We start from the raw sequence: 25,376 nt of genomic DNA, 5'->3' as shown, positions 1-25,376 counted from the left end.
GCATCCTCAAGAACATCATCCAGAACGCGCTCAACGAGGAAAGGGACATCTCCTTTGCGATGCTGGTCGACTGCAGGAAGTTCAAGTACGACCTCAACAACTCGCTGGGCATCTGCAGGGGGTTCGACCAGTACCAGAAGGAGGACCGCCCGCAGGAGGACGAGGACGAGGACTCCGAGAAGATCACCGACGCCTTCCTCAAGCTGAACCTGTTTTCGCCCAACCCGACCCGCATCGTCGAGAAGGGACACACGCTGTCGAAGAACCACGACGTGCAGGACCTGCGGGAGCTGGGAGTCAACATCAACGCCCAGTTCGTCGCCAAGGTCATCCGCAACGAAGTGCCCGAGTTCGTGAAGTTCCTGGAGGACGGCCACGACCACGAGGAGTTCCTGAAGCTGCACTCCGAGTTCCGCCTCTCGAAGGGGCCCAAACTCATCTACTTCGACCAGAACCTGCAGGCGCCCCTCTTCATCAAGAAACTGGCTATCAACCTGGACGGCTGGATCCAGCTCGCCGTCTCCGATTCCCCCAAAATAGCACAGGCGTACGGCTGCTCCTTCGACGATATCGTGCTGCTGGAGTACGACTTCGAAGCCAAGAAGTACAACCACCAAAAGCTGGACTTCGACCACGACAACTAGCCGCTGAGGAGCATCCTCGAGAACGATCTGATCAAGAGCTACCTGGCGATCAGGAAGCCACGTGACATCTTGCTGGACTTCGAGCACCGCTCTCCCTCCTCTACAACCTCACCAACCTCAAGCAGCTCAACCAGCTGCTCTCCCACGGCAGGATCATCGTCCTCGAAGTATCCCACTCGCCCACCCAATACCACTGTCCAAACCTCGAGGAGTACATCAAGAGCGAGTCCGTCATCTTCAACTTCGTCTGCTTCGCCCAGGACAACCTGGAGAAGCTGCTGACTGCGGTGCAGCTGGACCCAAGCAGGCAGTGGCAGAACAGCTTCTTCATGATCGACGGCTCCTTCCAGCAGACCAAGGTCCTCAGCAGTTCCCTGCGCAACCTCTACGAGCACCTGCCCAAGGCGAACGCGAGGCAGCAGATTACTTCGGAGTCGGAGGGACAGATGTGCATCAAGGCCGCCCGGGCTGCTGACAAGGAGCCCATCTTCTACTACTTCAACGAGAAGACCCACTCCAACTCCCTCCACCTGCTGAGGTACTTCGGGTCGCTGAGCGAAGTCAACTCCATCCTCTACTTCTGCCAGTTCTACCTGCCCGACGCCGACGTGGTCTCCACCTACCAGCTCTCGAGAACACGGTCTTCACGCTGGCGGGCAGCTCCAGCCAGGAGCAGCTGCAGAAGGTCGAGCACAAGAAGCTGGAGGACTTCCAGACCATCAAGATGTTCGTGCGCGAGGTGGCCATCACCAGGATGATGAAGGTCTACGACGAGAAGATCGTCAGGAACGAACTGCTGGAGATCAGGAGCGCGGAGGACCTCACCAGGCACTGCTTCAGCACCCCCTGCGTCATCGGGCTCATCGAGACCGGCACTTTCCACCAGGAGAGCGAGCTCAAGATGCTCAAGGAAATGCAGCTCGAGTACAGCGAGCAGTACAGGTTCTTCTGGATCGACGGACTCTGCCACTTCGAAGTCGGCAAACAGCTCAAGCTCACCGAGAAGGGAGCCAAGAACATCGATCGCTCCTTCTTGATGCTCTACAAGGAGAAGGGCAACGAATACGCCCTCTGGAAGGCGCCCAAACTCAACAAGTTTTGGGACAGGAAGGGCGCCTTCAGGTGGGTCAAATCGCTGAGGAATCCCAACGCCATCGGAAGGATCAAATTCGGAATCGACCTCTAGGATAAAGTCTGCGTGAGGCAGGAGGTGAAGCCAGCTTAGAAAAAAGCCAATGCCGCCTAGAGCAAAGCCAACGCACTTAGAGAAAAGCCAATGCCCCCTAGGGCAAAGGCGGAAATAGGCATCAATCCCAAAAGGCTTCTGCTCGCAAGAAGCAATAAGTAAATGAGGATTAGCTATGATGGTGAATAACTGAATATAAGTGGTGATTGGCAATAGTTTATATCGACCACAGTAATGCTTTTATTGATAATTTTGCAGTTCAGAAGGGGGAAAGTGAGGAAGAATGCCAAGATGAACAGCCCTCTTTTGCTGGAGGTGATTCAGATTTGAATTTAGTGGCGGCAGAGTGACGCTGCTTTTAATCTGAAAATCCATTATCATTCACTAGACAGCCGCCAATATCATCCATCCCCCTAAAATGCATTCCCAGTATGCCCATTTTTCCCCCGTATAGCAGTCAGGCGGGATTCCAATCGGCAGCAGTTTGGAGAGGCACCGATAAGTTTATAATATGTAATAATTCTCAGAAAATGGGTCAAATTGTATCGCCTGACAAGGGCGGAGAGCTCTCCCTCCTCCCGCCCCCCCTCAACGTCTCCGAAACCAAAAACTACACCGCCCTGCTTTTGTCGCGCGGCGTCCAGGCGCCCTTCCTCGAAAAGGTGTTCCACTACGAGAACTACAAGCGTCTGGAGGTAACCTACAAGTTCCTGGCGGACGGCTACGTGCACCTGTAGCTGGCGAAGGAGAAGGCGAAGCAGGAGCCGGGGTACCCGCTCAGCCTGGGCAACGAGGTGGTCTACGGCTACAAGTTCAAGAAGAACGAGAAGAGCGAGAAGGTCAGGCCCGACAAGATCTACTTCCGCAGGAAGCTCTACATCCCCGCCCACGAGCCCTCCCCCGCCAAGAACGCCTACCGCGACAAGCTCAAGAAGAACCTCAGGAACCGCAGCCGCACCAGGGAGGAGGAGCCGGGCAGGCGCAGGGACAGCAGGCACAAGAGCAGGAACAAGGAGCCCGACCACAAGAAGAACCACCAGACGCACAAGGAGGAACTGCTGAGGAAACTGGCAGAGCTGAAGCTGTTCAGCAAGCTGGACATGGGCGTCAAGGTCGGCAGGATGGTCGACGGCAGCGACGGCGTCCTCACCGAGCACTACATCGAGTTCTACTCCGAGGTGGCCATCAGCAGGTGCAGCTTCGAGGAGAGGGAGGCCGCCGAGAGGGACAAGATCTGCGACACCCTGGAGAGGCGCGGCTTCAGGACCAGCAGGGAGAGCGTGGGCATCGCCTACAGCGTCTTCCAGAAGGGCTACATCCTCAACCAGTCGCCGCCGCCATCCCGCGAGCCGGACGACAGCGAGAACCGGTCGATAAAGTACATCGTGCGGGAGTTCGAGGAGGAGATCAACAAGGCCATCAACAAGCTGGACGGCATCACCAACATGATGACCGCCATCCAGAACTACCTCTCGCAGCGGGACGTCGAGAAGGCCATGGAGAAGTTCGAGGAGAACATGGCGGCCCTCGAGGACTCCGACCGCCTCCTCTACGCCGAGCAGATGGCGCTCATCCTCGGCAAGTACTCCTCCTACAGGGCCTACGAGCGCGAAGTCAGCTCCTACATCAGCAGCAGCAGGTCCTCCAGCATGGCCGAGAGCAAGAACCTCTCCCAGAGCAGGTTCAACCCCCGCAGCATCAAGTCCGACCACCCCGAGGACTCCACCGACTTCGAGGGCGCCAACAAGTTCTCCACCAGCAAGGACGACGTCGAAATGAGGCTCAACAACTCTCCGGGAAACCTCTCGCCGCGCTCCAACGCCCCCCTGCGCTTCAGCGACTCCTAGTCGACCAACAAGGCCTTCCTGAGCTCTCCCGACCAGGAGCACTCGCTTAACGATGGCCTCGGACGCATCTCCCACGAGTCCAACCACATCATGTGGGAGTCTGCGCAGGAGAGGCTGAAGAACTCCATTCTGGACAACGACAAGGGCGGGATCAGCGAGGCGCTGACCTGCCTGAAGAACCTGGGCGTGCTGGGCGCGGTGGAGGTGGAGGTGGAGTTCGGACGCATGCTGATGGAGAACGCGAAGACCAAGCACGCCAAGATCATCTTCTAGCGCATCCTGCACACCAAGAAGGGCGGAGGACACGACTTCCTGAAGAGCGAGATCTACTCGATGCTGGGCTTCCTGGCCTACTCCGACGGCAGACTGCCAGAGTCGCTCTCCAACTACGAGAAGGCGCTGACGCTCAAGTTCAAGCTCAGGAACTACTCCAGGAAGACCCTCCTCATCTTCAACAACATGGCCGCCATCTGCTACTGCCTCGAGAAGTACGAGAAGTGCCTCCTCTACCTGCACAGGGGCATGAAGCTGGGAGAATACTGCGCCGACTATTAGCTGCTCATGCGCAGCAACTACGCGATGGCGCTAGCCGAAAGGGGACAGCTCAAGTAGGCCAAGCTGGAGATGTACAAGACCTACCGGAACGTGTAGCCTTACTCCAACAACTAAATCGTCTGCAAGTTCTACAGCAACCTGGGGTACTTCGACCTGGTCGACAACCTGCTGGAGAAGGCGAAGGCGAGTCTGGACCTGGCGTGCCAAATCGAGGAGAAGTTCCTCATCCCCAACGGGTACAAGTTCTCGCTGATCCTGCACAACAACTACGCCATGTACCACTACAAGAAGTCCGAGTGGAAGAAGGCGGCCACGCACCTCAAGAAAATCGAGAGCCAGCTCAACGACATGCACGGCATGCGGGCCATCCAGATCCACTTCAACTTCGGCAAGGTCTACAAGGAACTCGACAACTTCGACACCGCCATCAGGCACTTCACCGAGGCCCGCTGCCTGCTCGCCAAGATGGAGGAGAAAATGGTGGTCAAGTACAAGGAGAAAATCGAGCAGGAAATCGACAAGATAGAGGCAGGACGCATCATCGAAGTCTCCGAGGAATCCTCATACGCCAACAAACTCTCGCGCATCTCGCGGTCGATGCTCAGCCAAAAACCCATTTAATCCAAAATTTGGAACTGATTTATATTTTACGCCCTGTCACAGGATCAAGCATATGCCTATCACTATTAGCGAAATCCCCAGGATTTGCTTAGGCTGCAGCCTGTCCTTCTTCAGAGTCGATTCGGTGGTGAAGGTCACAACCACTGTGAGGGCGTTGGCTGTAATGCACGAAAATTGCTAGGGGTACAATCCCAAAAGGTAGGCATAGAGAACAGATCCGATTTGGTTGATGCCGAAAGAGACAAGGAACCTCCATCTTTTGAGGATCTAGAATACTCCGGAAAAGCTGAAGTCGAATGGCTTGAATTTCCCCTCCTATTGCCGACTGTAAAGCTCGATGAAGGGGTTAGTGATGCCCCAGAACAGGCTCACCACGAAAAATGGCAGAACGTCAGCCAATTCCAGCATAATACCAAAGGTAAATAAAGTAAAAATATGTAATGGTGATCAGTTTTTCCTGGACTTTTTGGAGGGCGAGAGCAGTTGCTTCCTCTTCGATTATATTTGGATTTAAAAGTCCCGAACTCTCTGCTCCAATTCCTATATCTAGATTGCTTTCATTCTTTATCGCTAGAGGGATTCTTTCTTCTATGCCTCGAGCTGCTCGAACATCGATTACAGGCCGTTTTAAATCTACCTCAGGAGGAGGTCGTTGTTCCTGTAGTCCGAGGCATTGATGACGGTTAGCAGGCTTGGATTGATCTTAGTCTCCACGATGTTATTATAGACTTAAGCGTCAGCTTCGGGCAGAAGCGTCCCTATCTTATACCTCTATCGTTTCTATGCGATGAAGCTGAGCAGCTTGTCCTTTTGTGCCTTCGACCTCATCATGATCTTTTAAAGCTTTTACTACAGGTTACTGCTATTCTCGATGCCATTGAAGTCCTTGTCGAACAAATCGTCCAACCCATGCCGCATCTAGGCTGTTATCTGGGCGCATCTCTTATAGAAATTCCCATAGATGACCTTTTCCATGGAGATTGCGTTGTTGATCTGATCTCTGATTTCCTTTTCCTTGCGGGTTTCCTCCTCTCTCATTTTCTAGAGCTCTCTCTTGCGGTTGATCCACTTGTTCTTGATATTTTAGGAGTTCTAGACTGTATCCTGTATGATCTTCTCCCTGTCCTTCAATACCCTCAGCTCCTCTTCCAGCTTGGCCCTCCTCTCCTTCTTCAGCTCGATGCTCTTCTTGAGGTTCTAGCTGTAGTTGGACAGGGAGGTGAGCTCGGTGAGATGGTACTAGGTGAGCTGGTCCTTCTTGACTGCAATGTCCTTCTGAAAATCGTTGTACTTTTTCCTGTTGGACTCATTCTTGCTTTCCCTTTCCTTTATTTCGCGATTGTTGGAGTCTATCTCTTCCTTGCACCTTGCTATCTTATCGTCGAGTTCCAGCTTGCTCTCCTCGTAGGTCTGCTGGATGTATTCTTTCTTGGCGAGGGAGGCATCGAGGAGCTCCTGGTACATGTTGAACTCGTTCTTGAGGTTCTCCATCTGCTTGGCGTACTAGTTGAGCTTGCGCGTGCAGTCCTGGCGGTCCTTGATCATCTTCATCTCGTCCTGCAGCGCCTGCGGGTTGCTCAGCTTGTAATTGATGAAATCGGCGATAGAGTCCTCTTTGAAAAACATAACTAATTATATAACCCACCTCTCGTCCTTGCTGCCCAAGAGAGAGGGTATTATAGGGACGGACCGAGGATGCGAAATGATTATGTAATGCTGATAAAAATAATTAATTATTGCTGATGTCAAAAATTCAGGAAACCCTCAAGCTGTACACCTACAACGCCGCCAAACCCACCTTCACTGCCCACCCTCTCTACGTCTACGATGCCGAGAACAAGGAAAGCGGACTCAAGTTCACCCTCAAACTCTACAACGCGCCGATGCTGAGCTCGCCACCTACATCCAGAAGATGAAATCGGCTGCCTCGATTACATCGTCAAACTCTACGAAATCATCAACGAGCCTGAAACCAGCCAGCTGCTTATCGTACAAGAACCTGCGCCTATGGCACGCTTGCCAGCGCCTCAGCAGGCCAAAAAGATTCGAGGACGAAGACGCTCTCAACATAGCCAAGCAGCTGCTGAATGGGCATATCGACATGCTGAGGACTGGACTATGCTGGACTGGCTCAGAAGCGGATATCGACGTGACTGAAAACGGAGTAAAGCTTTCCTGGAACAATTCCATGATTTATTCCTAAAACAACCCCAATCCCTTCCCGACATCCTTGAGCGAATGTCCTCGAGGAAGGACCAGTCTGGAGTGCTTCCCTTTCCTCCCAACAAGATGATAGCCGATCTCATCAAGGTATCGAGAGAAAACGCGTCTGAAATGAGTCTGCATCCCTTGCTGAAGAAGAGGGATAAGGTCTTCAAGAAGAAGGGCAAGAATTGGATCGCCATTAAGGAGTTTAAGGCAAAAGGAGAGTATTCTTCGTAGCTGGCATACACAGCAGTTAGCAAGTAATACGGTTTGGTGAGAGTGAAAGTTTCGAAAAAGGATAGGTGGACGAAAATCTGATAAAGATCTACCAAACAAAGCCGAGCTTTACCAGACTCATCTAATACTACGAGGATGGACCGAATTTCATCACTATAAGCGAATACGCCAACGACGGCAACGTGCAAAGCTACGTGAAGAGGCTGAAAGCGGCAAGCATCCAGCTCAAGGAGAACCACATAGAATTCATCTTCTTCAGTTTGATCGAGCCTCTCAAGTTCATCAACGCATCGCCAGTCATCTCCTTCAACATGCTGCACATCAAAAACGTCTACATCGAGAACGGAATCCCCAAGATCGGCGAATCCATGCCCATGAATGAAGCCCTAAGGGAAAGCCTAAACGACAAGGCTGAAGTCCCTGACTTCTACCACAAAGAATTCAAGCAAGTTCCCAGCAGCAAAGACGCCAAATTCGATACATACTCGTTGGGAGTTTTGCTTTACAAGTTGATGTACACGTAGTATCCCATTTTCCCCGAGGGAAGCGTGCACATCCCAACCACTCCAAGCTATAAAAAGTCATTGAAGGATGCTCTATTGCTGTTCCTGAATAAGGGAGGCAACCTGCTGGAGCTGGAGAGTGAACTGCAGGTCAGCGACGACGTGAAGAACCAAGTGAAGCAGAATGAGCAGATCCTTAACTATGGAGTGAAAAAGACAGGCGCACAGCTGATCAACTAGGAGAGACTGGATAATTAGTACCACTCTGAGCTGTCGATCGGCGAGGAAGAGGAAAGGAAAGCGAAATAGAACAGAAGCAAAGATTGCCTGGGCAAGTGTGGGACTACCTCAACACGAGAGGCAAGGATCATTAAGGAAAGTACAGGAGAATGCATCTTTCTCAGTTCGCCTTCTACAGGAAATGCACTTTAGTCTGGCTCGTCCTCATCCTTTACTTCTTAGCCTTCTTCCTGCCCTATATGATCGGCTTCTTCCACTTGGTGAACAACACCAGGCTATTTTTCCCAGTCACTGTCAACATCCTGGGCCAAACTCACCGCTTCATAGCTCCCAACTACGACATCTTCCTCAACGCAGTCACCAATTTGGGCCCTCTGCAGTCCACTTCCCAAATAACTGACGGCCTCAAGTGCGCCATGGATGACACGGGTAGATTTTGGCTTACATAGGTGTTTACTATGACTTCGTAAGCCGAACTCTCCGCACTGGTACATTTACCTCGGCTTGTCTCTGGTCACCATGGTCATCATCCTGGTGCTTAAGGGAATCCAGACCAGCTAATTCTCCTTGGTGAGGATGTTCTACCACTATTACGACGAGACCATCGACGGCGCCAACGAATCTCGGTTCGCAATGTCGTCGTACGTCTATTTCCAAATGTGGTTTTTCATGTGCCTGTATACCTTCTTCTACCTCTTCAACGTTATCTTCCTGGAGCAGCATTCGCCTTGCTTCGGAGGATCCAACTGGTCGCAACTTACCCAGACGCTCCTGACCGACAGGATGCAGGTAGATTTTGGATTATTTAGTTTAGTCAAAATTATATGATCATCCTTATGGCTACCTTTTTCATGGGGATTTTGAGCTTCATCCAAATCAACAACGCATATTCAAAGATTGGATATAACTCTCTGCTTAATCCGATCTTCGTATACACACCCTTTTACATCGCTTTGTTTGTTATGATGCGTATTGGAGCCCAGAGCAGCTTTGTTCCAAGGTACCAATATATCGACAAAGTTTCGTGAGTAATTCTCAGGGCCTGATCGGTAGCAGTTATGCCAACTTCATGGGCTATTTCCCCTAAATTCTATACCTCGCGTAGTTCGGAATATAGTTCCTAGTTGACCTGATCTTCTACAAAGTGGTCGACAAAAAGATAGAAACCTACGTACTGGCCGAAGCAGTGAGTGATTAAATCAAAAATTGATCGTAATAACCTTCATCATCCATCAATAACCATACCGAACAGCCAAACTCCACCTGTGGGTGTATATTGCTTTTCCAGCTTTTGAATTAGTCCATTATACTTTGGTAATTACAATTAACTCAACCAAAAATGACTCAATCCTCCCTCGTGAGACCGCTGAGATAAATAACCTTGGCTTAGGATGTCGACGAGTTCCAGTCTTCCGAGTAGTTCAGACAGCTTCCGATTAAAATCCAGCAGCTCTTCGAGCAACTGCAACTCATCATAAAAATTCAGACTAAAATGGGTTCAAGTAGGACCAAAACAACTAACAGGCCAAAGAAAACTCCATCGAATCAGTCCATTCCGAGTTCTGTAATGTCTTCAAGAGACTTGCCCAAACAGAACAAATCGCATTTCTACAGCAAATCGTCGCGGAGATAAAGGCAAAGCCTGAAAAAAAGCCATCGCAGAACGGATTTAACCAAAACATACGCTAGTTTCAGTGCAATATTCGCACATTTTCATATTGCGTGCCCCACTGGACCGCAATCCTTCTAAAATTGAACAAAAATCGAAAAACTTTGACCCTCTGCCTTCCCAACAGAGTCATAGACGTCTACTTGCGGGAATACCTGCTCAGGAAATCGAAAGTACACGCGAATTGCTTTGTCCTTGAAAACATTGGACTCGCTGCTAAGAACAAACAGTACACGTATCACGTCAAGTTCGCATAGAATGAGACGGAACCCTATGCCGAACTTGAGTTTTTGGTGAAAAAGATTATCGTGGAAAGCCAGGCATAGGCACTGCTTAGCAGGATTAGGGAAGAAAGCAATATGAAGCTTGCTTTAAGTAAGTGCCGCGGACAAATTTCCATGTTTTTGACAAAGAAAAATATTAATAAAATTAAGTAAATTTAAAATGTAACTTAAATTGAGCAAACTCCTTTACTTCCAGCAAGGTAACAGTAAAAATCTAGTGAGGAGACCAGCATCAAGGCTTCCAATGACGGTGATAGCTACTCTGAAGTCAGCTCATCCTAAAAATGCAGGATAGAAGTGAACAACGATGATGCCAATCTGTATCGTGGAAGATTCGTTATCAAAGATAATTGCACTTCATTTATGAGGAGTTTGATTGACTCGTATAAATCATCCCACAAAATGGTCTTCCGCTTGAAGGTTCTCTAGTCCAAGTAGGAAAACACTGCATAAGCTTTAGTCAATTATGCTGCTTTTTACCATAAATTGTGTGGAAGTAAAAGGTATTCGGACAGCTTTTCGTGCCAAACAGTAGAATACGGAGCAAAAGTCCTCTGTTAAGCCTAGCGCAGAATCATTCAAGTGCTCATTTGTGAATATCGACCACGAAGATAACCGAAATTTCCTATAATTTCTAAAGATATCAATCAAACCATCATAATAGAATGGAGAATTATAGGTGTTGCTTCTGTGCAAGTTTGCCCCAAGCAGCTTCGATAGCGAAGCCATTGAGGAATATTTGCTCAGATTCGAAGATGTTTTCGCGAATAGGAAGAGCATGGCAAGCAGCATCTGTGCAGCTAACATCAAACCTGAAATATTGTAGCGACTTTTCCCTTAAGCTTTGGAATATTTTGAAGGAAAATAGCGCTAGGTATAAATCAAGACCCAGCAACGACCACTGAAATAAAAATAGGCATAGCAGCCAATTAAGAAATAGCTGAACAATAACAACATTTAATGCTTTTTTCGGACAACTTCAACGACAAGCACAGAGGATAGCAAAAGCATCTCGTTGTTTCCAAATCCTATCTCAAGTACCGCTACCCATTAGGCGTCATCAGCAAGAAAGGGAAGATAATGAAGGAACATTTTCTCTGGAACAACTGGAAAAGAGCAGAGAAGGGCGGATTGGTGTGCAAAAACGAGGAACTAGTCGAAAGACAGAAGAAGATGTTCAAGCTGATCGTTAAGAAGTTCGGTGAGACGCTGCTGATGGGCAAAAACATCATCAATTTTTCACTTCCAGTCATCGTCTTCAAGAAAGAGTAAAAATCATTATACGTAGGAGCCACTTATAGTCGCTAGCCAAGAGCTACCTTTACTCTCCCATCTTCACCGAAAAGGCAGCCAGCATCGCCGATCCCCTCGAACGGATGAAGTTTTCAGTGATCCTGATGATAACTGAAAACGCTCTTTCGATCCACATGGAGAAGCCATTTAATCCTATCCTGGGTGAGACTTTCCAGGGGTGGATCAACGGATGCCCTATTTATCTCTAGCAGATAAGCCACCACCTCCAATCTCAGCCTACTACTTCCTAGGAAGGGGATACAAGAAATACGGTTGCATTGAGCCTAAGATCTCGGTGGGCCTCAACACTGGCAGCGGATACAGCATCTTCCCCCACTTCGTCTAGTTCGACGACGGAATGAAAATCGAATACATCTGCGCCAAGATAGTCATCGGAGGATTGCTCATCGGAGAACGCACCTTCAACTTCGAAGACAAAAGTAACCATCATTCAAACTTAGTCTACGCATACGATAGGAAGAATAGGTATTTCGCATCTGTGAGGTTCGGACCAGTAAAGAAAGGCTTCTTCTCCTCCAGCAACTAGCCTGAGGATTACTTTTTCGGATAGATTTGCGAAGTCACGCATGAATTCTAGGCCTTCTTCGACGAGGAGAAGGGAGTGAAGCCACACCCTGAGGAGAAACACATCGTCAAAAAACTGGCCCACTTCGATGGAATTTGGAACAGTTTCATCAACATCAACGGGGAAGAAGTCCTTAACTTCAAAACCGACCTTCCTTACGAGTTCGACGATGAGCCAATGCCGCTCCCTTCCGATTCCAAGTATAGGGACGATCTGAGCAACCTACTGGCGGGGGATCTGTAGGCTGCTCAGGCGGCAAAGGAGGAGATGGAGGAGATCCAGAGATACGATCGCAAGCTGAGGGAGGAGCACAATAAGTGATCCAGGTTTTCCCCTGCCCTTACTGGTTATTACTCAATATGCATTAATCATATTCACAGCCAGCCATCACTCACTCGAGGATACGATTATGCTCGAAGAACTTCTTGAACCTGGCCTGCGCGTCCTCCAGCTTTAGCTCTCCGTTCACCACGAAGACTCTTGTCTTTCCCTCCCGGTAGAGCCGCTTGTAGTGGATCAGGACCGGCTCTGTTTCGCTGTGGAAGGTGGCAAGTCTCTTGGTGATGACTTCCTCGGTGTCGTCGAGCCGTCCGCTTGTCTTGCCCCTGTTGAGCAGGCGCTGGATCATGACCTCATCTCTCACCTCGATGTAGGCGAGCAGGATCACCTTGATCTCCTCTCCCACTATCTGCTCCCACAGATCGATGTTCTCCTGGTTGCGGGGGAAGCCGTCCACCATCACTATCCTTCCAGTGCCAATCGAGAGGATCTTCTTCTTGAGCTGCTCGACCACGATCTGGCTGGGGACCATCTGTCCCTCCTTCATCCTCCTGCTGATCTCCTCGGCCTCCTTGGAGCCGGTCTTCAGGAAGTCGCGCAGGATGTCCCCCACCGAGAGGTGCAGCAGGCTGAACCGCTCTCTCAGCTGATCGCAGTGGGTGCCCTTGCCCGATCCCGGTCCGCCCAGCACGAAGATTACTCTCGGTTTGCTCATTAAAATATAATCGTCGCTTGACCGATGCGACATAAGTGTCGGTGTCCCCTCCGGCATTAGATTTGCGCGGTGGGAATAGGGGGTAAATTTGGTTGAATGTGTTGTTCATCATCAAAATCGTTATAATCTGCAGATGGAGGGCGGACTGGCCAGCGAGGGCGGACAGGCGCGGAACAACAGCTCCAGCTTCATGCAGCACGCCGACAGGAGGAGGCAGCTCAAGATATTCGGGGAACTGGACGCAAGACTGGACTACTGCGAGTTCCTCATCAGGAAATAAACCAATAAAAATGACTACCAGCGCTTCAAGTCCAAGAAGCGCAAGAAAGAATTAAATGAGGACCTTGCCAATGCGCTCAAATCCCTAGCCATCGACGAACTCATCCTCTACTACAACACGCTCGTCGAGCAACTGGTCAGCCTCACTCTGAACGTATGCTCGCCGCCAGTCATCGACAGCAAGAGCTTCATCATCTGCGAGGCCTACTCGAGGACCTACAGCTTGAAGATGTGGAAGAAAAAGAAGCTGCGGTTCGACAGGGAAAATCACATTATATACGCCGAGAAGGACAAAAAGATTAAAATATACGACCTCTCCAACTACCTCCTCAGGAGGTCCGACAAGGGGGACTTCTTCACACTCGCGCTCGAAGCGCACAATAACGTCCCGCTCGAGAAGAGCAGGACCGCCCATTTCGGCTTTTAGTATAAGAACACTTACATCCTATGGTTCACCAGCATACAAAAGTCCATTGAGTACAAACAGTGGGAGTCGCTGGTGGTCAGCCTCAACAAGGAGCAGCTGATCGCCAAGAGCAGAGAGACAGCGAAGGAGAAGTAGTGGGATAGGCTGAACAAGACGTAGGGCAATCACGATGTTCACTAGGATTAAACTGGCTAAGTTGTGCAGAGTGCCATCTATATACCCCTCTCCTCGTCGCACTCCGAAGACGTCAGCTTGTCTCTCGAAACAAGCATGAAGAAAGAGGACTCACAGATGCCCAAAGAAGAGAGTATACTGACGAATTCTTTCAAAATTTAGCCAGAAATCGACGTATAGGCAATAGTTAGAGAGTCGTTTACTTACAAGTTGGTCCACTGTGCCAATGCGTTTCCGAGTGTATAGGATTTGCAGTTTGAGCTGCAGTTGGAAGATGAAGGAATGAAGAAAAGTAAGTTTTAGATTAGCTTTGCCAGTGCTGTGCTTGATAATCTGGATATAAATACACACAGCATGGAAGACAAGCAAAATTTCGATAGGATGTAGCTTCCATAGATGCCAAAAGATGCAAGCATTTATCAAAATCGATCAAATTCTAGCTAATTCAAGCTTATATATCTATTGCCGAACCACCACAAGCTCGAAGCTAAAGCAGTGCTTGCGCATTTCCTAGAAGTTTCCAGCTACAAGACAATAAGCAAGGCAGTTTCTTCATGCTTAGTAAAGGCGGTAATGTACTCCTAAAACTCCACCATCATCTACTAGCAGCACCATCCTTATAACCGTCTCTACAGGCCACGCTAGTTCTACTACGTTCGGCATGTAACTCGCAATACCAACAACTAATACTTCATTATCGACAGATCAATCACCAACTCTCTTCCTTTGGCCACTGACAGCTTCCACGTAAGGGGATAACTGCAATCCATCTATAGATTTTCATAAAGCAAAGATGGAGTGAAGGTGGTGGCAACCATAAGGGTGAATAATGGTGGGACGTTAGCCGAACATCAAAATGTGAGTCTATGTAAAAAGCAAGTGCTTGATTTGGCTTTAGGAATATGCGAGTTTTACTCCATGAATGCCATACCGATAGCGAAGATAAAATACTACAATCTCTAGTCCCATTCCAAACACCCTCCGCCTTCCCGAAAATCACCGTAAATACAAACATAAATGGCTCTCAGTGACGAACAACAGCCACTAATATAGCCACCGCCAACATAGCCACCGCCAGTCATAAAAAAAGCTCAAAAGAAGCAACACAAACAATCATTTTATCGCATCACACGACATCAGATCCTCAAAGATAGCATCCTTTCCGAATCCTTCTTCGTTGGCTAGGAACCCCAAGAGGAGGAAGTTTTCCAAATGAGGAAAAGCTATAGCCCCCAAAGGAAAACCTACATCGAAACTAGAAGCTCCAACAAAGCCTCTCCCGAGAAGACGAAAGCTGAAGAACATGAGTGGGAAATGCAGGTGGAGCCAGACTGGAAGGACTAGTGGATGGTCGACGAGGAAAACGGCGGATTCGTCATGAAGAAGAACCCAACGATGAAAGAAAAGGAAGTCATGAAGAAGATCATTTAGACTGTAGCCAAGAAGTCACTGCTTGGCAAGAACATAGAGAATATGAGCTTTCCTGTCGATATCCTCGTTCCCGAGAGCCGCCTTTAAAGACTGCTGAGCAATCTATCTAGCGCTCCCTTCCTGCTGGGAGGCATTTCCCACCTTCCCTTCCTTGAAAAGTTCATGAAGACAGTCATTTTCAGCATCCAAGCCTCTCTTCTATCTCTCCGCAACGGCAAGCCATTCGATTCCCTCCTCGGCGAAACCTACCAGTGCAGGTTCTCCCATGAATGCGAGGGATACGCCGAGCAGATCAGCGTTTCCCCCATCACCTCCGCAATCTACTTGAAGGGAAGGGATTTTTCCGTCTCAGGTAAAGGGATTTCGATTCAGCTGCCCTCAAGCAGAAGTTCAAAGTGACTATGAACAGCGCTTCTCTCTAGAACGAAGGGACCTACCGAGTGGCTTTGGGGACAAGGAGGAGATTTGCTTCACGACTCCGCCTGTGATTTTGCAGGGGATGACGTTCAGCCGTCGGTAGTTCCTGCTCTAAGGAAAATGTAACTTCTTGCCCACTTAGCCTTCCACTGGATTTTAGGTCAGAACATCGTGCTTGTGCTCCACTTCGAGCCGAAAAACACCTTTTCCCGAAGCGAGGACGCCAAGAAGGACTACTTCTAGGGCACCGTCTACGAGGTGAGTGCCTAGTTCATGCGCGAGTTCGCCTCGAGCAAGCAGAGTCCCTCGGAGGCGCACATAGTGAGAGCGCTGGGAAAGGTGGTGGGCAGGTGGACCAAGTACGTATCATTCAACGGCCAGACTGTCCAGCTTTCCCAGATAGCGCTGAGCTAGATGTACAGCAACAGCAGTCCGCTGCCCTCCGATTCGTCTTACCGCCTCGATATTCAAAAAATGCGAAATTTCGACCTGGAAGAGGCACAGACATGCAAGGATGAGCTTTAGTAAGCTCAGCGTAAGGATAAAGCCTTACGAGAAGAAAACTTCAATTATGATATGGTGATTCATTGAATAAAGCATGATTTTTATATGTGCCTTCTTATCATTAAACAAATCAATTTTTGTATCGATTGATGGCTGATTTTTATGATGGGGTCTCTAATTATAGATTTCGAGAAAGTATGGAAAGCCTGCAATAAAAATAATATCTTGGCAAAAATATCTTGGTAAAAAACTTTTGTAATTGATACGATTTTTGAGTACAACGTTAGTTGAGGCAGCAATCTCTCCATGCTTTTAAATTTTTTATTGACAATTAGTGAGTTTTTGATGTTTTTATTGCACCAAGTTTAATATAAGAAAAAAGTATTTTCAAACGGTACTTAAATCAAGAAGGCCAGATTAATCTTAACAATAATTTTAAGATGCAAATCTCTTTGAGTCTCATGCAAGAAAATTAGAATACAGCCGTATTCGAGCTCAAATCACGACAGTTGGTCTAAAGATTCAAATCTAAGAGGGAAAAGATCGACAAGAGTCGATACTCCAAAGTTGAAAGGAGGCACCACTTCAAATAGATGATTCCCCGCAATGAATGGGGCATTGATGCCTGGAACAAGTGGTTCTAGCACAACGGGGACAGGAACGATGAGCCAGAGTTCAGATACAGACTCGATGAGGCGTTCACCCATAACTCAGTCCAGACGATCAAACGCCAAAGCTACAAGCTCAATCGAAGCCTCTTGCTTGAGCTCTAGAGCTACTCGCTTTAGGCTTCCAGATACAACCACAATGAGAATGTGGCCATGTGCTTCCTTTATAGCCTATACACCCAAGCTGCAGCTGAAAAGGGCATTCGCGCCGAGCAGAGAGACCAAACTCTTTGGAAAATTGGACAGTGGAGGGACAATAACACAAATACAGAGTTTAGGGAAGCCACCAGTAACTTTGTTACCACCCATTACTCTGAACTTTCCCTACCCTACTTGGAGCAAGTTGAATACAATCTCAATCCGAAAAAGAAAAAACTCCTATTTCCTAATTAGCGATTGAATCCCGATGAAAAAACAGCCCAATACTTAGCCTTGGATCTTCTCTGCCACCAAACCGAATTGTTGCTTTCTAAGGAGATAAACGAGCAACAGTTCAAAGAAGCCACCCGAAAGATATCAGATGACGATATCATCCAGTTTGCTCTGAGAGTTTTAGCTGCAGTGCTCCTCTATAAGGATAAATAAGTCTACAAGCCTCCAGCAAATGATAATGACGGAATGCTGGTTGAATACGGTGATGATGAGATCGTGGCGATAGTGGGCGACTGGGGGTCCAGGCTGCCTGATTCCTACCATCTTATCGATGAGCTGGTCCTCAATAGAGGAGCCACTGTCATTCTTCATCTGGGAGATGTCTACTATGCGGGATGGCCAAGCTAGCTGCTGGAGATCACCGAAAAGATCAACAACCTGAGGCAGTAGGTGAAAAAAAGGTTCAACAAAACACTAAGGTACTACACTATTCCTGGGAACCATGACTACTATACAAACGGAGGGCCTTTCTACGAATATCTTTAAAATTGCAATCCTAATAATGACCAAAAGTTTGGCTTTTTCTGCTTGAGAAATAAGAGCAAGAGCCTTCAATTCATTGGACTTGATACAGGCCGCAATGCATCAGGCTTGCTGGACGAGTTCAATCCATGGTTTCCTGGAACAAAAATAAGGGACAGGGAGTTGGACTGGGCAAAGAAAAAGATCAAAGATTTCACAGGCCAGACTATTCTGCTCACCCACCACCAGCTCTTCTCCGCCTACGACAAAGTGATAGGAAAATTGACAGCGTGGGGATACAATGACCAGCAGAACAACAACCAGCTCTCTTAGCAGTTGTTCACGGTGCTTCATAAGGTCAGTGTGTGGTTCTGGGGACACGAACATCGTCTTGTCGGCTACAAGAACAATGCATACGGCGTGCACACTTCCAGAGTGGTCGGCAATAGCTCTTTCCAAGTGCATCACCCCAATACCTACAATGTTGAATTCAATGACTTCGATATCGTGATCCCCGAATTCACCCCCGGAAAAGATAGTCTTGGATGGTTCGACCACACAGGAGCCCTCCTCACCTTTAAAGATAAACTGATTAACGTTGAATACGTGAACATGACATCCTCTTACGACAAGCGTTCGACCGTCACAAGGGTATTTTCCTAAGCCATCAAGGCTCCAGAATACAAGAATATTTAGCAAGGCTCACGATATAAAATCCTCGATTCTTCAGGCCTATCCTACTCTGTCTTTAAGGACTATGTTTGGCTGCATTACGTTCCAACTGATTTCATGTTCGAGCTGGTGGATGACCCTACTTCCTCAAAGTTTATTCACACCAAAACGCCAATCTACATCAAGACCACCTATGGATACTATCTTTACCTCTCTTGGAATTGCATCTATATCACCCCTGATAAGAGCAGGGCAAGCAAGTTCGCACTGGGGTCTACTATAGCGTAAAGACAGTACATTTCCACTGGAGATCCTATGAGGCTATATTGCCTTAGTGAAAATGCGGTTATCGGACGGCGTAAGTCCTGGTTTTATTATTATTACGCGGGAACAGGCGAGGAAAGTACAATCAAGGTTTACCAAACCGACCCATGATCATCATCCATTATCATCATTATACCAAATATCAAAAACTTAATGAATACTGCTTATAAACTTCAAACTATGCTAGCTTTGAAGCTGATACAGCAAGGAATAAAGGCCATACTGATGCATTATGCGGGGTTGGTGATATTTCCTTTGTGTTTATGTATTGTAGTAGCATGAGCAAATATGAGAGTGCAGTTATATGACTATCATCAACTCCTCAGTTCCCCCAATATCTCCTCATTAGCACGCACCATTTGTTCCTCCACCATGGTATTGCACCACGGACACACCCTGTATCTCTGCACAGGGGTGGCCAGCAGCATTTCCTTGCATTCTAGACACATGGTATGCTTCTGCTGGCAAAGGACGACTGGCATTTTCTCCTTATTGTTGAACTTCTACTGACAGAGGGCACAACTGAAACGCGAGTCGCTTTTGTTCACTTTGCTCGACTATGCTATCTTGATGGATGCTTGCTGCGATTTTCTATTTGGAGTTGTTTGCGCCTGTAAGTTGGTATTGCCCTTTAATGCGATTTCCAAGTGGCTGCTGGAGAGGTTGTTGGGACGGATGTTCTCCTTGTCGTTGTCGTTCTTGGCAGTGATGCAGGAAGCGCCCATCTAACCGTTCCTGTTCAAATAATATAATACACCCAACATACACGATCCTGTCCGATCGCCCACCACCACACCCACCATAGCATTCCCAGCGATTTCCCCTATGCTCGGGCTGGAGGCATTTATTAATATATTTTTAATCATATCATGAAGCCGAACTTCAAGAAGACCGAAGGCAACAAGCTGATCGCCATCGTCGGCGACGAAGTAGCTTCCCGCTGACCTAGGACACAGTCACTGGCTTCCTCCTCACCGGGATAGGCGAGCGCAACATCCGCGGCGAAACCAACTACCTCATCGTCGACTAAAGTACCCCTCTCACGAGCAAGAATCCACCAAACAGTCAGTGGAGGCAGTCTTCGGCCGCTTCCTCCGAGACACCAACATCTCCGTCGTGCTGGTCACGCAGGAGGTAAGCGACAGGTTCCTGCGCGAGACCATATCCCAACGCGAGTAGATCTACCCTGTGATTCTGGAAATCCCATCTAAGGAGAAGCCCTACGACCCCGTGAAGGACGTGGTGATGCAGCGCGCCCACCGTTTGCTGTACGGTTCCGAGCTCTCCGAGGGCAACTGATGATTATAACATAACAATCGTCATTATCATGAGCAACGCCAATCCCAATCCGCGCGTGCACACCACCGAGGACAAGAACGCCATCGCCGAGGAAAAGGAAGTCTACATCTACGCGGAAGTGGATATCGACAAGGCCTTCCACGACATCCTCGCCAAGAGCAAGAAGATCAGGAACTATCTCCAGGAAAAGGGACTCTCTATCGACTTCACCGAGAAGATGCGAAGCTACAAAAACTTCGTACAATTCCCCTAAAGTAGCGGATCTGTTTCGACAACGAGATCCAGAAGTTCATCCACCACAAGGAACTGACCAGCGACCTGCGATTGATAAAGAAGAACGTGTTCAACTCTCTGGAGGACTTCATGCTGCACCGGTTTGATCTCTACCTGGAGGAGGAGGCGCTGCACAGCGAGTACAAGAAGAAGGTGGAGGAAATCGAGAAGAAGTTCAACAGGAGGTTCTAAGAACTCATGAAGAAGGCATCCTGATGGGATAAGGCTGTTTGTGTGGATTTGGGCAAAGTGGGACTGGGTGGGCTGAGCTTGAATAAAGTTAAACTACTTTCTAAAGTTATTTATATCGTGGAAGAAAAACACATAAGGGAAATGTTTTTCTGTGACTGCCACCGCGAATGCTCCACTCCGCTGGCCCCACGCACTGCCGTTGGGTGTGCTGCTGCCTGTGGAGCCATTTCGGGGAGTAGAGGGCGTGTATTATTTTTTGCTTCTAAATTTGCAAAAAACGCATTTAAAATTCTTAGAAAGCCTTCCCAAACTCGGTTGTAAGGGGTTTTGGGGGGATTTTGGTTGAAATTAGCGGCGATCGGTCGGTTGGATCAAAAATTCCAAAAGGAAAGCGGGAGGCTGTGGGGTAATGTGGCAAAGTGAGAGCGCGGATGGGCCACTTTCAGGACCGCTTCCCATAAATGGAGGACATTTTTAGTGAATTCACCTCATACCCTTGTCCTCCCCAGCACCCCACGGGCGCAACTCGCCTGCTGCTCTTTTTAAAAAGCGAGCCTCTCCGGAGTGATTCAGTAAAAATGGGGATTAAATCGTTTATTGGGGGGCGAGGAAGTATAGAAGGGGGCTTGTGGGGCGGGTGGGGCCGAGGAGAGGCGGATCGAGAAAAAAACATTGGTAAAAAATGCATTTTGGGAGGTGTTTTCGGTAAGAATTCTCTTTTAATTTTAATTAGGGGTTATATATACGCCCAACAGCCATTTCAGGACCATTAACTGCCTCCCCCCGGCACTAGTCCCCCACCACCTGCCACCCTCCTCCTCCGTCCTCGGGAAACGGACAATTCTGAATTCTGAGTGAATTTGAAGAGAATGTGCTTGTTTTTTATTGGAAACAACAGGGGCCATTTCTCGGGGAATTGTGACAAGGGGGTAATAAACGATAAAAGGAGGAGGGCGGGAGTGCGAGGGGGCGGCGGGCGGGCGGGCCTGGGGGCGGGTGGGGGGAAAACAGCGGTGGGCAGCGATTTAATGGTACTTGGGTTTGGAGATATAAAAATTAAATGTAGGCGGTGCTGGGCAGGTTGTAAGCTGCGGAGAACTACAAGGAGGGCGTGCGGACGGCGAGCAAGGCCAACAGGATCGGCGTGGGCGTGCTCAACGGGCTGACCGTGAAGAAAATGAGGATGTTTTACCAACGAACACTCAAACAGTATAACTATTTTTTACCTATAGCTATCACAACAACCCGCTAAAGGCGCAAACCTCATGGTTCTAGAATGAACTTCGCCTCTACCACTGGCTCCTCCTCGCCCTTTCCTTCCTCGACAACACCCTCCTCCTCTAGTTCGTAACACCCTCCTCATCAAGCCGCCCCACCTTTGGCAGCAAATTCAATCCATTTTCGTTCCTAAACCCCTCCAAATGCTTGAGTTCGAAGCCAGGAAACTGGTCAGTTCCTCCCCCGCGGAATCCCACCGCGCGTGGCTCTCCCAATAATGCGAACTGCTGCGGGAGATCATGAGGTAGTCCGTTCATGACCTAGGGACTCTTCGATGATAAACAGGTGGAACGAGGTGTCGCGAAGCCTATTCGAGCGTTCGGGACGAGCCTTCTACCGTTCTGGCAAGCAATGCAGGTAGCAGTGGTTTAACCATTTGGACGATAGCAAAAAGCAGTAAGAAATAAGATTACCTCAGCGGATAGTGGACGGCGGCGGAAGACAGGGCGATTCTGGAGTTCGTGATGGAGAAGGGGCACAAGTGGGCGGAGCTCTGCCGCGAGGTGCTGCCCGCCCGCACCGAGCACATGATCAAGAATCGCTTCAAATCGATCATCATTCGCCAGCTGCAGGATAGGGAGCGGGGCGCCTATAACGAGCGGAAAATTATTAGAAAGATTCTTGCAAGGGATTTATAAAAAATGGAAATCACACCCCCGCCCTTCAAAATCGCCAACCTCAGGACTTATCACTCGGAACTCATGGAGATGGCGCCTGAGGCGCAGGATTCGATGTTGGAACGGCTGCCTCCGCCCGAAGGCCATATATAAAATATTAATAATAGTTCCGCGGAAAGATAAAATTAATAAAAAAGCCCAAACGCGGGTGAAGCCCTGCTGGAGCAGCGCAGGACTGCCATCGGAGGGGATAAGCTCCAGGGTGCAAATACCCAAAATATGGGGAATTTGTACTCACAATGCCAAATCACGCAAAATCAATTTGAAAACCGCAGCATGGGGCATTTCCTGCCCTCCTACTTCGCCATCTTCCCCACGCCCATCCTCTTCGCGAGCGCCTTCCCGTTTAACCAGGAGTGAATGATATTTAATATTGTGGACTATTGTATTGGCAATCCGATAAATGTGATGGATGATAGGGCGAGAGACCATGAAAATGAAATAGATCTGGGTGGGTCAGCAGCAGGAGCTCTCGCTGTTCTTGCGCAGCTTGCTGGGGTGGATCTTCATCTTGGAGGCCTGCGCCACCCGCTACCGCTCCTTCTCCGTCTAACGCAGCATCCCCGCCACCACCTTGAAGATTTGCTTCACGTTTAGGTTCTACTTCGCAGAACACTCCAAAAACTACCACTTGCCTCGCTTCGATAAGTACCGACGCACCTACTATTGTGATACTCCTCGGCCTGCCACCCTCAGGTCCACCTTGTTCCCGACTAGTACGATGCCTATGTTTACAACGATATACAAGGCATGTTTTCGCAATTGGTTTCTATTTGTCTGGCCCAGTAGTCGACGGTTTTAAAGGTGGCGGGATCGTTGATATCGAATACGATCACAACCGCATCGCTATTTTTATAGTAGAGGGTCAGCAGCGACCTGAACTTCTCCTGCCCCGCAGTGTCCCACAGGTCCATACGCATCGGCTACCCCCGACCGTCCTCCACTCGTAACGGTGGAAACACGCCCCCAACGTATTCGAAGTCTTCTCGGGGAAAGAGCCGTGAAGCACCTGCAGGATGCTCGTCTTACCCACGTCTTTATCAGCTCAGGATTACTCGTGTCGCCCAGCAGGATCACCTTGGGGTTCTTTTTCATGGATATTATATCTGAGATTCAAATGGAGTAGAGCAGAGAGAATCAGGGCTTCCTGTCGTGGTTTTGCTACAAGACGTGGTACCCCTTCAAGACCTTGAGGAGCGTACTCATCCTGGCCGTCGTCCTGGGGGCCATCTTCATAGGACTCGCCGTTATGCAGGTGGCTCTCTACAGCAAGACTCACGAGTATGAGGTTCTGTACGCCAACAACGAGGATTGCCTCGAGCGGAAGAGCGGAGAATCGTGCGAGAATATCATGGAGATTAAGGAAGACCTGGAGCCTCCGATCGCGTTTGTGTATGTGCTGCAGAATGCGTACATCAACCATCGCAAATATATCGACTCTGTGAGTCCAGACCAGCTTGCAGGTAGGTGCTGCCCCACGTAGGAAAGACGATCGACTTCAAAAAAGCAAGCAAGGAGTGCACTCCCTTCGTCACCAATTCAAACATGGGTAAGTCCACAGCTACACCGGCGCGCCGTTGGATCCCGCTTTCGTCGCCAATCCCTGCGGCTTCACAGGCAATCCTTCCCTAACCCAGCCAAGATGACCTTCAACGACACCTTCAAGCTCTACAACCAGGCAGGCACCCGCATCCCCATCAACGAGTCCGCCCTCTTCCCCAACGTCTACGGCCAGTTCAAGCGGCCCGCCGACAGCGCCACCACCCAGTGGGAGGACACCGAGGACGGCCACTTCATGATCTGGATGAAGAACTCGGGAGCGATCACCAAGTACAAGCTGTGGGGACGCATCGAGCAGCCGCTGCCCGCCGGCAAGTACAACCTGATCTCTTCCAACCACTTCAAGATCGGGGACATGCGCATCAAGAAGGGCGTGCTGGTGGTCAATCCCAGCTCGATGGGCAGCTCCGTCTACTTCTACCCCTTCACCTACGCTCTCATGGGACTCATGTGCCTCGCCTTCGCCGTCTTCATGAAGATCAAGTTGCCAGACTACGATGCACTATTGCTGGAGTTCCAGAACAAGGCAAAGTGATAAAGATCAGATCATTTGAAGAATATATATAATGATATCAAGATTAGGGGAGGGGTCAGTATTCTTGCTTGTTGGCGATGTATTTTAGCAAGTTGTATGCGTTGTTCTTCGGCTTTAATGGCTCAGGAAGGAATGTGTTGATGAAGTTGAAGCGGACGTCCTTCAAGCGACGCTAGTAGGTGTGGCTGAGGTGCTAAAGCTATTGCTAGTTTTTGCGAATGGCCTTCTCCAACTGTCTTGGATCGTAGTTGAGACTGCTGCTGCTGATGCTTTAGTTTTAGGGAAGAGTGACCAGCACAATGCTTTCCTCTTACTTTATCACTTAGGGGGGCGGGATTCTGTACTTTTCTGGCTGCTTTGGCTGTTTGGATTGGGCAAGGACGCTCACTCCCTTCTTGTTTTTGAGGGGGACAGGGTGGGCGTTGAGGAAACTGTCGATTCGAAGTGGCTGCTGCTTTGCTTCTTCATCCTGCCGCTGTTCCTCTCTCGTGGTGGTACATGGGCTCTTCCTGCTGGTAGAAATGGGCATCGTCTGACTTCTCAGAAGGCTCCTCATCCAAACTGGGCATCTAGACGTGCCTATTTCCGTGCTTCGACTGCACTAATGGCCTGTTGGACGAATTGGAGAGCCTGGGTGGGGATTTAGTAGGGAATATTCTTCCTTGGTGGAGGGGGAAGCTCCCAACTCATATTTGCTTTCGAGGTTGCTGTTTCTTTTAAGGGAGTGATTGATTGCCTTTTTCTTCTTCTCGTGCTGGATGAGGTAAGAATCCAGATACTACTTTTTGCTGATTTTGCTCATTTCCTCCACCTTGTGCAGCTCAGTCTGGTGGTATCGCGAAAGGGAATGCTCCTCGGACGAGCCACCCGACTAGTACTCGTCCGAGTAGTCCAAATTGTTATACACT

At 49.0% G+C, this 25,376-nt stretch overlaps 1 protein-coding gene across 1 annotated transcript; it reads right to left on the bottom strand.

Annotated features, from left to right (window-relative positions):
* Positions 1 to 12,261: 12,261 nt before the first annotated feature.
* On the bottom strand, positions 12,262 to 12,921 carry LOC116268007 (uncharacterized). Its single transcript, XM_031649863.1, has one exon. It carries the CDS (start codon positions 12,919 to 12,921, stop codon positions 12,262 to 12,264), a length of 660 nt encoding a protein of 219 aa, XP_031505723.1.
* Positions 12,922 to 25,376: the final 12,455 nt, after the last annotated feature.

Source organism: Nymphaea colorata, unplaced genomic scaffold (genome assembly GCF_008831285.2).
Source record: "Nymphaea colorata isolate Beijing-Zhang1983 unplaced genomic scaffold, ASM883128v2 scaffold0047, whole genome shotgun sequence".
NCBI lineage: Eukaryota > Viridiplantae > Streptophyta > Magnoliopsida > Nymphaeales > Nymphaeaceae > Nymphaea > Nymphaea colorata.
This window is presented reverse-complemented; position numbering and strand designations above follow the sequence as displayed.

Coding starts and splice junctions, on each gene's coding strand:
- LOC116268007 (XM_031649863.1), bottom strand. CDS start 12,921: ATGCCGGAGGGGACACCGACACTTATGTCGCATCGGTCAAGCGACGAT.